The sequence below is a fragment of the Lathamus discolor genome, chromosome 2 (assembly GCF_037157495.1).
Source record: "Lathamus discolor isolate bLatDis1 chromosome 2, bLatDis1.hap1, whole genome shotgun sequence".
In the NCBI taxonomy this organism is placed as follows: Eukaryota; Metazoa; Chordata; class Aves; order Psittaciformes; family Psittacidae; genus Lathamus; species Lathamus discolor.
The window spans coordinates 12,773,143-12,788,568 of NC_088885.1; the positions used below are offsets into that span (position 1 = coordinate 12,773,143).

Below are 15,426 nucleotides of genomic sequence, written 5' to 3' on the forward strand. Positions count from 1 at the left end.
GTGAATTTCTTTTGGCTGAAAACTTCCATCTGAATGATTGCTCAATCCCACTTCTCTTTGATCACCAGATCCAGGCCTGTCATTACCATGGATATCTCCATTTTCCTGCCTGCGTCCATCAACATCACAGCTCCTCAGTGCCATGATGGCTTGCAGCCAGTGAACTGCCTCAATGTCACGACATGCTTCCGCTTCAGTGGCAAGCGTGTTCCTGGAGAAATAGGTAAGGTTCCTGTGCCAGCGCTAGGCAGGGGCATGCTAGCAGGTTGACCTGACTCCCTTCGTAGTCAGGAACAGAGCTTTGATGTGAAATAAATTGTTTTGGGGTGAGCTGGACTATACAATTCCAGAAAGTTGGAAGTGTCCCTGTTTTGGGCATGTTCTTACATGATGTAATAATGGTCATCATGTTCAGCATGATGAGGCTGACATAATAGTGGGCAGTTTCTTCCTCAGTGAGGGAACAAAATGTGTCCTTGAGCTTACTGCAAGGACGGAAAAACAGAAGCAGAAGCAAACAATGCTTTTTAAGTTCATATTCCCTGTTTACCTCTTGATAACACATTTCTGTATCCATATCCTCTATCAATGTTATCAGAAAGCAGGTGTGATTTGCTCTGGATTAATAGCTTTTAAAAGTCCCCAACAAGCTCTTGAAGCAGAGCACTATAAATCTGAATTCCTACCAGACATGAGCTTTTACGTGTATCGGTTTACCAGTCTGTAAAGTTATTATGAATAGCCTAGTGTTTTACTGGTGGCAAGAGCATCTGCCAGGTTGGTTAGTCTCTTTAAAACACATGGAGTTTCTTAGGTGAATGAAACTGTGCAAGGTGTGTAGTTATGCAAGCCTTTATTTCGGGTGCATTAAATATTACTTATGCCTTTTACATGCCAGTGTTTACAAGTCTTAGATAATGTGTGAAGTGGCCTGGGATAGATAGCGTGTTTCTAAATATTCTGGGTTTATTTAGTTCAGCCATGATGTTTTATCTTTGCCATGCCTTAGGAATGGCATCCTCTTACAGTTATATTTTCTTATGCACCTTGCTTTTATAGTTGCACTGGCAATTTGCATCTTAGTTTTCCATCTGCTAACACTCATATTAATAGAAAAGCTATCCTCAAACACAGTCGATGCACAGGAAGTTTTAACTAATCTGAACAGTCCTTCCAGCCATTGTCCTCATTCTGCTTACCCTGCCATCCCTACAAATCCTATCCATAATAGACAAAATTGGTGAGCCTGAGTTAACCCTAAAAGCCATTGGATCCCCGGCCTTTCTGAACTGCTGATCAAGAAAGGTGAGAGCTTCATATATGAATCCCAGTATGCAGAGACTGCTGCAGTATTCGGATTTTAAATGAGTTGGAGAAGAAAAGGGCTTCTTGCTACTTCCCCCGCCATTCACATAGAGTGAGAACTACAAGCTGCTTCTGAAGTTGCTCTCTGCAGCTTGTCACTTTTTCACCTGAACAGCTCAAAGAAGTGGAGTTACTAAATTTTAGATTCTTCTGGATTCTAACATAGCGGTGCATCTGAGCCTTCCGTTTCTATTTTTGCATGTTTTCCCTCCCTGTAAATGATGACTCTCAGCAGAAAATACATGCTTTGATAAAGTGTTTTTCATACTGCCTGTTACTCTGCCAGTTAAGAAAACACTTATCTCCAAGTGCTCCTTGGGTGCTAATTCCTGTCTGGAAATCACTGAATTGATTTTCTGGATATCTAGGTTTTCTTATGTTCCTGGAGGTACTGTTCAAAATGTTTACTTTGCTTTAATTTCGTATCTCTGAACCTGTGGCTAAGAAGTGAGCTGCCTTTTTTTCCCAATCTAAATATCATAGAATCATACAATAGAATCATACAATAGTTAGGGTTGGAAAGGACTTTAAGATCACCTAGTTCCAACTCCCCTGCCATGGGCAGGGACATCTCACCCTAAACCATTCCACCCAGGGCTTTATCCAACCTGGCCTTGAACACTGCCAGGGATGGAGTATTCACAACCTCCCTGGGCAACCCACTCCAGTGCCTCACCACCCTTACAGTAAAGAATTTCTTCCTTATATCCAATCTAAACCTCCCCTGTTTAAGTTTTAACCCATTACCGCTTGTCCTGTCACTACAGTCCCTAATGAAGAGTCCCCCCCCCAGCATCCCTATAGGCCCCTGTGTTTGTATCTACTTCTTCTTCATGACTTGTAAGAGCCAGTTGAATTCCCCTCTGTTGTCATACAAAGTGTACCCCTGATGATTTGTTGTGGTGAAATACACATGTGCATCTTCTTCAGCAAGTAACATCCATCTCATTATAAGGAATTTTTTTACTATGAAGTAAATGATTATAAAACTTCCAACCATTGTCCTTTAATACAATGCTCCTAGCAAAGTGATTTGTCTTGAAAACTTTGCAGCCAGAATTATCTGACTGTATAAAACCACTTGGGGATATGATTTGGATAAAATACCTCAAGTAAGCTTTCAGTTTGCAGTCCAACAGTCAGGCTATTTTGATTATGTTGCAGTTGAAGAGTATCAGTTAACAAAGGGTGGAACAATTCATGGAAATATTGCAATGGTTCCTGTCCTGTGGGGTTAAATGTGGGGAAAAAAATAGAATATCCCTATGAATAAATAGTTGCCCAGTTCGGACTGTGGAAGGCGTATGGAGCTGTTAAAATACTGTGTCAAAGTGTTGGGATTGTCTCATCTTTGGATGTTTGGGATCAGCCTGTTAAATTAGAGGGTGAGAACACAGTTCTCATCGGAATGCTGTTTCCTTAAGGCCTGTCAGTGTAGATGCTCAGGGCAGCTGCTTACTGGCTGGGCATTGCTCTTGCTTCCGGGCTGCTGAAGTTGGTCACCTACTACATAAAGTTTAGAAAGCCAAGCTGAACAAGCAGGCAGCATTCTTCTGTGCAAATACGTGTCTTCAATGCTCGTTTGAACGTGTAGTTATTTTGTTAATGGGCACGTGAAAGAAAGTGTTCATTTAGCACCGTCTCACACTTGCATAGAAACCTTTCCCATGCAATGTAGTTGCAATACTGTGTTGTTCAGTGTATGGAGTAGATATCTGAGGGTCTGTATTTATTGATACTGCTTGATGGCAGTATAATTCCCATCCATTTTCTGCGTACTATTTGCAGACTATGGTCTTCAGAAGTATGGATTTATGCTGGAATGTTTTTGTCTGAACAAAGAGCCATGCCCAAGTGAAGCATGTGTGCTGCATGCCAGGCATTGTCTGACCCATCACTGTGCCTTGCCTCTTGCTGGGAGAGCTGAGCCTCTTGTTGTACTCCTACCAACACGACAGCCTCTGGTACATCTGGATGTGTGAGAAACATTTTAAGTTTTCACTCTTTCACCCTGGAGTCTAGCTCAGGCTCTTTTCCCTCACTTGAATGGTCTTTGCCTTGTCTCCCCTGGGGTCTCTGTATATACAAGAAAGGCAGGAGATGAGAGAAAGGCATTTCCTAGCCTGGGTGAGCAGCTTCAGCTTGTTCAGACTGTGTGCTTCTGGGTGACCAGGACAAGAAGACAGAGGCTGATGACATCTCTGTACATCACGTGTTGATTCTGTGTTCATCCTTGAAGGAGAATAGAAGTAAACTTGTTTCCACAGTCTGGATAATTTCCTTTACAATAATGACAACAATAATAATAGTGCCAGTGTGAGAATTAGGTGAATTTCAGGAGCTGTGAAAATGAAGGGGTTTGGGCATTTGGCTAGAGTTAGGCAGATGCGTTAAAACGGCTTCAAAGTTTCTCCTATACTCTTCACTTCCTATACTCTACTGTTCACATTCAAAGATGAGCATTGCTTGTGTGTTGATCCATTTCTGGGGTAGTTCTCATGTCCCAAATACTGTTGCCTGAAAAACTGGTGTGAGAGTCAGTGTGGGATAATAGGTTGGTTGATATTTGCACTCTGAATATGTTTCTAGGACTGAAGAAACATGCTTGTTCTAAAACCTGATGAAAGTGGACACTCCTCTTCTTAGCTGGATCCTACTATAGTTTGGTGCATGAGGAGTATTTCTGTGTCTCATTTGCCCAGTCTGCTTGGATGCAGGCCTGTGTCGGAGCTACCCTCTGAATATCTCAGAAGCATGGATGCTGTAGTGATGTGTTGTTCGGTGTATGGAGCAGCAAGGATGGCTCCCTACTTAGAAGCTAGGGACAGCGCTATGAGAGAGCATTTGAAACAAGGTTTGAAACAAGTATGGGGAAAAGGAAAGCTTCTTGGAAGAGGATGTGGGGAATGTCCTCGATATATTGTTATTTGGTAGGGCAATTTTTGATAATATTTTCATTACTTAAGAATTTTCTCTGCAAGCAAAGTTCATGAATTATTTCCCCCTCATAATTACTGGTAGAGACAGTAAAGAAAGATATTCCTTTTCCAATGGTGTTTAGTTATTATTTAGTAAGTTCTTCATTTTCTCCATGTGGCGCCTCCATTTCCCTCCTCCCCCATGAATCAGAACTGTAGCTAGTAGTTTAACAAGCACTTCTGGATGGTCTTATTCCTGCTGAGCATTTTGTTGCCTGCTTTTTCTGTGCATCCTCTGAGTGGGCGATGAAGAGATGTGCCGTCTGGCTCAGGGTGTGTAACCCTTCCATTAACATAGCCAGCTGTGATTCCCATTTTAGCTCATGTGATACCACTGCCCAATTTTAATCTCTCCTCACTCCTTTCTGCTTCAAGGCTGCCTTCGTAAAATGGTTTGTTTAGAAGGGACCTTAAAGCTCATCTAGTTCCAACCCCCTGCTATGGGCAGGGACACCTTCCACAAGACTCTCACAGGGAAGAATTTCTTCCTAATGTCTAATCTCAATCTCCCCTCTGGCAGGTTAAAGCCATTCCCCCTTGTCCTGTCCCTACAGGCCTTGTAAAAAGTCCCTCTCCAGATTTCTTGTAGCCCCTTTAGGTACTAGAAGACTGTTATAAGGTTTCTCTGGAGCCTCCACTTCTCCAGACTTCTCCCTTCAGCCTGTGAGGGGAGGAATCTTGCATTGTGAGTACATATGTGCTACTTGGGGTGAAAATCCATTATGAAATGTCTGCTACCAGTTACTTGGTGCATCTGTTACTGGTCGGAGTAACTCTCCTGGTCTCCTGGCTTGTGGTCCTCTTGTAGATATGACCAAAAGTTTCTCAGAGGGAGCTGCTATCAAAGCTTATAGGCATTTTATTCAGTTGTGGAAACGGAATGGTTGTTATCAGAAGAATCAAGACCTTCCTCTGAGCTCGTGACAGAGTTTTACATTGATTATGTGAAGTTTAGGCGGTCAGATGCCCAGAAACATTTCTAACCAGACTGGTTTAAAGCTGCTGGACAAATATTTGAAGGCATTACCTGGAAGAGTTAATTTACTTGCCTCCCAGTCTCTTGCTGGGTCGAGCAGGAGGAACTTACACCACCAGCAGTGCTAAGTTTGGTGAATGATCTCCTCCCTGGTTGCCTTTTGGAAAGAAGGTGAAAAGAAAAAGTCCTTACTCATGGTACTTCAGTTTTTCCAGTGATGTGACATCCCTGGATAGAACAGAAACAAGTTGTCAAAATAAACAGGAGGCGGGGGAGAGGATGGGAACTGCGCTGCTTGATTGAAAACATCACTGCCGTTGTGGAGAGGCGGTAGCTGGGGTGGCTTTGCTCAGACGACTGCTATGGGCCTTGCGCTGGGATGCATCTCCCTCCCTACCACAAGGAATTGTTCAGTGTCAGTAATATATCAATCTGCGAAAAGGGCTGTGTCTTCCCATGGAGCTTTCGCCTGTGCCTGTGCAGGGCCTGGGTTTGCTAACAGGTTTCCTTGTCTTACTCTTGGGATGCCGGTGCAGATCTCAGCATATGTGCATGCATGTGAGGTCTTGAAAGCGGATGGAAGACAACTGAGGATGCGTGTGGGATGTGCACATGTTAAAAAAGGAGCAAAAAAGGAGGCTGATGGGGTTTTAAATAGGCTAACCCCTGTGTTTCTGTATAGGTGGTGCTCTTTAGTGGGTCTGAGTAAACATCACTTCGGCATGAGTTTTGGTGCTGAGCTTGGTAGAGTTTGAAGCACTTTCAAAGTATTGTTATTCAAAGCAAGTTATTCTGCCAACAACAAGCAAAAAAAGTTCAGGTGGAGCCCTGTGATGGTAGTTAGGCTGATTCCTCAGCTGTGACTTTTCTTGCTGCCAAGGGTATGTCTCCAGTGGTTGTATGTGAACTTAAGTGAGTTTTTCATCAGGATGCAGCATGCTGCAAGTGGAAGTGAGGTCATTTTGAATTATGTGAGTTATGAATGGTTACAGAGACTTCTGCACCAACGTTTACAACATCATTAAATAAGTTCTTCAAAGTACTGAGTCTGGTGGAGAAATGATTGGAGGTGACAGCATTGACAGCAGTGTCAAGTTAGAGAGGTTAGGATTTAAATTGGTTAAAAAAACCAACCCCAAACCCACCACCACCAAACCAAGTAAAACCACACCAAAACCCAGCACAGACACTGTGCTGAAATCTGTTATAGGACACCTCAGTCCAGGAATGTTTAACATTTGCATTGGCTGTTTATAACATTCTGTCTTTATAAAAAAAGTTTACATTTATGGGCAGCATATGATATGGTATCAATCATTTAGGACTTAAAACATAAACAAGAGCCAAAGCCATAATTTGGCAAACATCCTACATATTTAACAACTCAGCACAGGAGCTGGTGCTGGCTGTCGTTTAGGAGGATTAACATCTAATTAAGCCATTTAGATTGAGCCAATCTCATGGTATTCCCTTTATTGCCTTGATAACAGCTGAAATCAGTATAGGCTGCGGTTTGTGATGAGTGAAAGGACTTCACTTGTGGTTCTCTTGTCAGTAGAAAGCAGCAGAACATTCATGCTTCTGTTCGGTTTCATTGCTCCTTCTGTTGTTGGTATACTCAGCTTGGATTAATCAGTTGCTGTATAATTACTTCAGGTAACAAGTAGGTTTCCTTTTGGACACATACATCTAGTTGCAAAGCAATCGCTTGTGTTTAAGCTACTTATCCTATAGAACAGCAGGAAACAGGATTTACAGAGATACAGCTCATTAGTCTCTGGGTATGTCTTCTATAAACTGTTAGGGATGTGTAATGTCTAGGAGGGGGATGCTGATTGCAGGGCAGCAACCTCTAGTTAAAGTGTGAATGTTAAGATGACTGCAAATCAACAAAAGTAATTGTCAGAAAGTGCCGCATCCTGGTTGATGTTTGCTTGGTTTGCGCTGTTTTAGAAGGGAAACAAAGCTTGAGGCTGCTGCTGTTGTTGTTTGTATTGTATTGTTTGTTTTTTTCTGTTAACAACATAGTTTAAGTATCTTTTGTTTCTTTACTTTTATTAAGTATGCATGCCTAGATTTATTTTTACACATAATTTCCGATGGGAAAGGATGGGCTGGGGAACGCAGCAACACAAAACTTGGAAGTACATTAGTAATTGGATTTGGTTTTTTGCAGTCACAGGAAACTTAGTGATTGAGGGCCTTCAAGGGTTGACCTTTCTCGAAGCACACATGCACTGGGGGCAACAGGATCCATTCATAGGTGGTTAGAAAATAACTATTGTTCACTGACATCCTCTGTTTTCTTCTTCCTTTTTAAACCAGGTTTGAATTATAACTTGACTGCTGATGTGGCAAAGAAGGAAAAGAGCCAGCAACCCAGAGTTTATTTTGTGACTTCTGGAGAGACGATGGGACAGATCACAGAGAAGTTAGAACTGACATACATGCAGGAAAAGTGCGAGCATTACCTAGCATATGTCAAGGTCAGTTCATTCCTGTCCTTACGATGTCCTCACTGCAGTTCCACTCTTTTCTAAGTATTCGATCAAATAAAGTGGTGCTGCTTGGCTTTGAATGTTCTTTGTTTTCCTGACAGGTGGATTAAGTTTTTTGTGTGGAAGTTCAGAACTTTGTACTTGGCATGATTTGTTAGTCTGAGCACCATTGGGCCGTCAAGATCTGGTGTCAGGAATATGTATTTTATTTACTTTTGATCAGATGCAGCTGTAGGGATTTCTTTCTTTTGTCTTGGTTTGTTGCTACACTTGTTAGAATAAGGAGATGAAGTTTTGTCTTGGCAGAAGCAGCAGGTTTGCTGTTTAGTTTTGTGCAAGGCCTGACTGCACAAGGAGCTGATACACAATCTGTGTGGGAATGGCAGGGTAACATGGGGTCTGTCTTGAAGCAGCTGGGCTCTTGGATTTGAAGAGTACCCTGGATTTTATCTAAGCTTAAAATAGCAGTGGAATAACAACATGTTTTATGGTCCTGGGGATGCAGGAGCACTTTCCAGACAAGCTGGGACATAGAAAGGGTCTGTTCTTCCTGGGTCTTCATCCAGGGTCTCCTAGAACAGTAGTTATCTTGATTTAGCAACTGTTGTTGAAGAGATGTCCCCCAGGTGCCAATCTGTTTGCAAAGTAAGCGCGATAGTTTTCTTTTCAGCTAGGAAACTTATAGAATGGATTTTAAAATTATATAGGAAGGAGTTTTGTCTTTTCTTCAACATCTGTGTTACAAGCACTAATCTGTATCACCAGTGTAGTGTGAAGTTTGGATATGTGGTGAGTTGCATATCTTCTTTTCATACTCCCATAGATGAGCGTGACCTAAATTCAATGGATATTACTTAGCACTCTCTTGTTTTGAGAATCCAGTGGGTCCAGACATCCCTAAATGTATAAACTCTTCCAGGAAGCTTCTTTGTACCTAAAAACTGTGACAATGGGAGATAAAATTCATCCTTTGACTTTATCAACATTTTGTCCATGGCTGTTGAGAGAAAATAAAGTAAATAAAGGGAACACCAAGGAGGAAACCCTGTTCTGTTAAGTTGTGTGGATCTCTGGGAACAGACTAGATAATCTTCCATGGGTTTTCTTGTTTCTGGAACAGTCTTTGCTTTCTGTTGTGGAAAAGCTTCTTAAAGAAAATGTAGATTTATGAGATGACCATTACTTAGAAAATATGGCTGTGAGTTTATTAATTCTGGTCTTTCTCAAATGAGCACATCTGGTTAGGCTTTAATGTATTGAGTCTGGACCAAAAGGAGCCATATGCCTCTTCATCCTTAACAAACAAGGCTACTGGCTTTCTATATGATATAAGCAGCTATTTTTCACAGTTGGAAGAATAGCAGGAAGTGTTGTTTGTTCATGTAATGGAGAATGCAAAGTAGTGGAGAAGATAATCCCTGTGCTTTCATGGGAAAGGTGATATGATCCATGAGGCTACATGACATTAGAAACATCAAAGAGAGCCTTGCAGACTGGAGGAGTGGAAATGGGGTCATGATCTTTTGCTGCTGTCTAGTAACAGCTAGTAAAACAAAACCGCTGAAAAACAAAAAAACCCTCCCCAAACTCCAAGCAGAAATCTCCTTGATTGCATAGGTTTGTGACAGAATGGGTGATAAAAGATGTGGGCTTAAAAATATATGGAGTATTTCACTAGGACTTTCCTCTTTCCTTTTATTTAGTGTATGCCTGATGAATTCCTCTCCATGACAAATGGAGGTATTTGCAGTTTCATCCTTAATCTGTTCACTCTATTATTGTTCATTTGAATCCCTGGTGACAAATAGGTTTATATGGTAACATAAGGATGTCAGTTCTGGACTGCTGGTGATCAAGGCTAGAGAAACTGTTTGCACTTTGTGACTTCATGTGTTAGCTTGACAAACCCTACTAGGCAAACAAGCTGTCCAGTCCAAATGGTACTCAACAGAGCTCTATAGGTTATGTTAAGTTAAATGAAAGACTGTTCCAGGCTTTGCTGGATGATCATCTAGTTCTAATGCCCCTGCTGTGGGCAGGGACACTTTCCACTAGGCCAGGCTGGGTGGGGCTTTGAGCAACCTGGTCTAGTGGAAGGTGTCTCTGCCCATGGCAGGGGGTTGGAATTGGATGAGCTTTAATGTCCCTTCCAACCCAAACCAGTCTGATTCTGTATTTCTTTTGGCAAATTTGATCTCAAAAGACCCCAGTGAAACACTGCACTGAACAGTTGCAAGTCTGCAAATAAACTGCAAATAAAACATTAAATTGTTTTCCAATTGATAAGTGTCAGTGTTTCGAGCATGACTTCTTTCCTATATGTGGTTCCCTCCCAGGACAGGAACAATTCTTACTGCTGCTACTGAATTTGAGTATTGAAGTCTGTCTTTCCTCATAACAGTGTGTCTGAGATAAGTGGATATCAGAAAGTTTGTAGGATACGTGTAGCTCAGAACTTGATTTTGTACAAGGCAGACTACCAAATTACAGCTCAGGTTGCTAGAATTATGGTAGTTCATAAGAAAACATGCTTTTCTGGTTGAGAACACAGAGTGAAATGGCAGTGCTTTGGGACTTAGAAGTGCTTTGAGTTTGGCCTTGTAGTGGGCATGGGGAGGTAGAGGAGAGATGCATTTTCTGAGGTTTTTTTTTTCCCCCTTTTTCTTCATTGGAACCTGTTTGATGATTTCTGTTGAAGAAACTTTAGTGTACATGGGCTGTAATTCCAATACTCACAGCACCTCAGGTGTCATCTCCAAAAGCTGCGTTTGTTCTGTGTTAAACAACTTGTGGAGGTTTGACTGATACATTCAGTAGAAAATGAACAGCTGGTGCAAGTGGCTATTAACTGAGAAGTTGAGGAGCATTGCTGGTGCTCTCCTGTCAGCCCATAGCCCATCCCTGCTCTCTCTCAGGAGGTGCTTTGCTGCTGGACAGTTCCTCTGGCAGCCTAGGGATGGCGAGGCTCTCACTACAGACTTCATCTCCTTCAAGGGTGATAAAGCTACTAAAAGCAAATAAACTCAAGTAAATGCTAACTGTCTGTCAGTGTTACTGGAGAAAAATGAAGCGAAAGGTTAAATTTCATTAGCTTTTTTCTTTAAAGTTTTTTGGTAGAAGGAACAGCAAACATAAGTGTGAGAAAATGGAATGTGGTACTAAGAAGAAGCAGAGGCTGCAGAAGTAGAAACTGAAAAGAAAGAAAATAAATGGGTTTGGAGGCTTTACAAGCATCTCCTTAACATTAATATCTGGACCTACAACTGAAATGTAGAGTTTTCTCTTGGGAACAGCACTCTTTTGATGGTATTCAGAAGACTTGAGCTGTGTGTTTAAGACCTGCTGTGATGAGGGCATGGACTCTGAGGAAAATTTCCACTTTCAAGTAGCTGCCCTGGTTGTTTCCTGCTTATATGGGCTCCCCTAATATTTAGGATACATTTATTTGTGTAGGATACATTTATTTGTGGACAGGACAAGAGAGGTTGATGCAGACAGCAAAGCATATTGTGTGCACAGATTTATGTGGGGTTAAATCTCATCTTCCTGGATTTACCACAAAGGTGTAACAGTGATGATGATTAAAGCCTCTAGTATGATTCCTGCATTTACTAAAGAAGAACTGTCTGGTTTCTTACCTTACTGTGGGCCATCCAGCTGGGCTGCCTGTTGCCACCAGTCACTGCTGTCTGTGTGCAGAATGGACGTTGTAATAGCTTCAAACACCATCAGCAGTCCTGGCACAGGATTAAACCAGGCACAGCATTTATTTTTTCCGGAGATCTTTATCTTGGTGACTGTCTGGTTGTTTTAAGCAGTCTCATGTTGCTTATCGTAGTAACTCTTAATGGATCTGGCTGTAGCTCTTGGGGAGGATGGGGCTGAGAAGCAGCAGTAGAGTGGTGATTCCAAAGCTTTTTCACAGTGGTGTGTAGGTGAGGAGCTTAGGCTGTGCTTGTACAGGCAGGCTTGGAATAAAATGTTGCCTTTTCAACAGAAATTGCACAGCAGTGTTTGTTCACCACTGAATTATGTAGCCAAGATTTGCCTTTTTATAAGTATGTTTCTAGCCATTGTGTGCCGTGCATCACTGTTACCTCAGGTCTCTAAAGACACTCTGGGCTGCTGATCTCGCACAACTTCATCTCTAGCGTTCACCAATTCTGGTCTCTCTGCCTGTGGTTGTATCGTTTCTCCCATAATAACTGTTTGATCCCACCTGAGCGGGATGCATGTATTGAAATCTTTAATTCTTAATTCATAATAATCTGTTGGGGTTTTTTTCTAGAGTCTTGGTAGCAGAGCTTTCAGTCTCAGTCATGTGTGATATAGGGTTGGTGTCACCTTGATCATTTGAAAGATGTACTTTCTTCTGAAAGCTGACTCCCTGTGAATTAACATCTATATGTTAACGTTTGGCTGGTGATGTTCCAGGATAGAGGCATGCAGCCAGAGACACTCAAGAGCTTATTTTGAAGCTTGGTTTCCATTGTGTTGTTTTTAACGGGATTGGTTTCTCCCATAACTGTCGCCATGAAGCCTTTTAGAGGGGGTGGTTTTCAGCAGAGCTTGGTTGCACACTCTTAGCAAGACCTTTCCTGGGACACTGGTGCTGTGAGTATGGGTTGTGCATTGGATGTGGACAATAATCATCACTTTGTAGAGGAAGAAAGGAAAACCAGTCCCTTGGCAAGTGCGGCTTCCCTCTGTAGTGCCCCAGCTGGTCCTTTCCCTGGGAGGGAACTCAGAGCAAGTAAGGGGATACCACTTGAAGCAGAGGCTGCTTTCGCAGCAGCAACAGCTACGAAAACTTAAGTCACGATTATCTAGGATTTCACAGTGTTTGGACCACTGGGCAGACAAAGGGAGCACTGACCTGTTCCAGCCTGCAGCAGGAAGTTTATCGTCGCTGCAAGGCAAAAGCTGCTGTGTAGTTCTGCCAGGAATGATGACTGCAGTGAGGTTCAGTGCTAAGACCAAGAGCAGAGTTGATATCTTTGGGTTTGTTCCTTTTTGTTGTTTTATAGGACTCTTTTTTTTTTTTCTTTTTTTTTTCCCCTTTTGCTGAGCCAGCTGTAGAAACTGTCAGGCTGAGCCAGATGCAGTCATAGCATATGTTCATGGCTGCGGGGTAGGTGGGGTGATCATGGAGCACAAAGGTTTATTTACTTTCCAGAACAATTCTGTTTTCCAAAACTGTGCAAAGTGTGTTTGTAATCTGTTAGCACAGCCATCCTGCCCTCCAGCAGAGCAAAATGAATGTAGTGTTTTCTGTTGCCTTATTCTGTAAGGATATCAACCCTCTCCTTTTGGATACATTCTGGCCATCACTGTTTCGAGATGAGGTCTCACCTTAAAAAATAAGCCAGGGAGAAGAGAAGCTGCATTTTTTCCCTGAGTAGTTCATATGGTCAAGGGAAGAACAGTTGTTAGCTGCGTAACTCCGGGTTCCTTTTCATTGCCTCTTAAATACAGGGACTTAGACACACCAGAAAGAGTATTAAGAGTTGGTAGAAGACTGACATCTTAGAGCTGAGCGTTAACTGTATGAAGGTTTAAATACTGTTAATGACCATGCAGTTGTTTCTGGCTTTTCCAAAGGTTTTTTCCAAGGTTCACCAAGAGCAATAAGATCATCTTTCAGGGTGAGCCTATACTAAATTAAAAACTGTCTTGCACAGTGGGTCTAAAATGAAGCTGCCAAATATGCCTGGCAGTAGCATCCTTTCAGAGGGGCCCCATGCTGCAGGTAGGTAAGTGCTGTAAGATATTAGGGCTGGTAGTACAAGTACATGGGAGAGCAAATAGCAACAGATACTGTGCTACTAACTGTGGGGGGACCTTTCACTGTGCGGTACAGCTAGTAGGGCTGTTTGGTAGCCCAAAGGGTCTTTTGTCCTGAGGTCAGTGGGAGGTTTTGGCTGTGAGCTGAATACAGTTCTTCTCCTGATGCCCTCCTCTCCCCCTCTGCTGGTCTCACCAGGTTTTTAAAGAAATCACTTTTATTTTAGTTTTTTTTCCTCCTCACTGTTAGACATCAGAACTGGGTGGCACACATCTCCTCCTTTCTGGTTTGAGAGTGTCTTGAGTTTTTTCTGCTCTGTATGAAGCTTGTCCATTATAAAACCAACGAAACAAGAAAACCTCAACCCCATTTCAAGTTGTAGCAAGGTAACTACTTTGTTGATTCTTGACTTTTACCAGCACTCATGGAAAAGGCCAAGTATGTTTATGGCCCAGGCAGAAGCTAGGTTGATCTAGTGGAGCTGCTGTCAAACAAAATGCCTGGTGAATCACATTCATGAATCCAAGTGGAGAGATTTTATGGTCCCCAAATGAAATAAGTATCATCTTGAATGAGGCTCAGTCAGTAGGCTTATAGCACAGCTGCTGTAGAAGTTGTGCTTTGCCTGCCTGGTATTTCTTTCACCTGCCTTTCTAAAAGTGTTCCCTGCTATACCCTAAAGGGATCCAAGTCTTTAATCTTGAGCCCTTGGGTAAACTTGTCCTTTTGATATATTCTGTAATGGAAAAAAAATAAAAATTCATTATTCAAGTAGAGTCTGTCAAAAATATGAATTAAATTTTAACAGAGTCAGTAATTACTTTCAGTGCATGTGAAGTTTTAATGAAGTCTGACACTTCACTGCTGCTCTTAGACATTCAATAGCAGGCATATGCCTGTCTCTACTGCCTGTCCACTGATGTGCTTCTGTCTGATACTGTGGTTCCTCACAAAGAAACTTCATTTTCAGATTTAACCTTTTGGAGACTGAGGAAGGGCAGATTTAGGCCTGATTGGAGCATGGCTGTTTTATGGGAGCCCATGGTTTGGAAAGACTGTCCATGGGGCTTTTGCCTGAGAAGCGTCATTGCATTTCCCAGTGATGGCACTTTTAGGAAGTGAATGGCCAAACAGAGATAAAAGAGGTGCTGCACTTTGTGCTAGGAAAAGTAATTTCAAAAGGCAGGTAATGATGGATAGGAATATTTTTGCTTTCTCTGGCACTCTGGTTAACCAAAGAGCTTGTTTTCTCAGGTGGAAAGAAACAACAAAGAAGGCAGCACTACTGTTTTAGAAACTTTCTAAGCTTGTTTTTGGTGTGGAGTGATATAAACGAAACACATGACGGCAAATTGTGCTGTAAAAGTTTATTAGTGCTTCTCTGGGACAAATTTACACCTAGGGGGAATACACTTAATGTTAGAGTATTGCTACAGAAAATTACAATAGGGAACAGCTTGTTTGTCTTAGTGGTTTTCCTGTTTATAACACATGGAGGCATATCAGTCTGTGCAGTACTCTCAGGCACACACATGTACATGGTTGGCTTATCCTGTCCAAACTGGGGAGTGCTTAAAATTATTACCCTTTCATTTTGCTGCCCTTAGGAAGGAATGAGCAGGGCACTTCATCAGGAAACATGGAGGCAACTTCCAACAGAAGACTCCTCTCTAGGCTAAAAAGAAAGCGATTAATTTTGCTGGCTGTGGCTTCTGGGTATGTTCCCAACCTATAATCTCCTCACAGTCAGAACACACTCGAGTCTCTTGGGAGACTTTTGCAGATGCCATGTTTGGTTTGGGTGGCAATGCTAATCCAGTCCCC

The 15,426-nt window shown here is 42.2% G+C and overlaps 1 protein-coding gene across 1 annotated transcript in view; it reads left to right on the plus strand.

Annotated features, from left to right (window-relative positions):
* The window catches only part of ITGA9 (integrin subunit alpha 9), a 219,634-nt gene that overhangs the window by 45,605 nt on the left and 158,603 nt on the right, over positions 1-15,426 (plus strand). The window contains exons 14-15 of the mRNA XM_065665773.1: positions 69-223; positions 7,645-7,805. Coding sequence (XP_065521845.1) covers positions 69-223; positions 7,645-7,805 — 316 coding nt within the window. The remainder of the gene's footprint in view (positions 1-68; positions 224-7,644; positions 7,806-15,426) is intronic.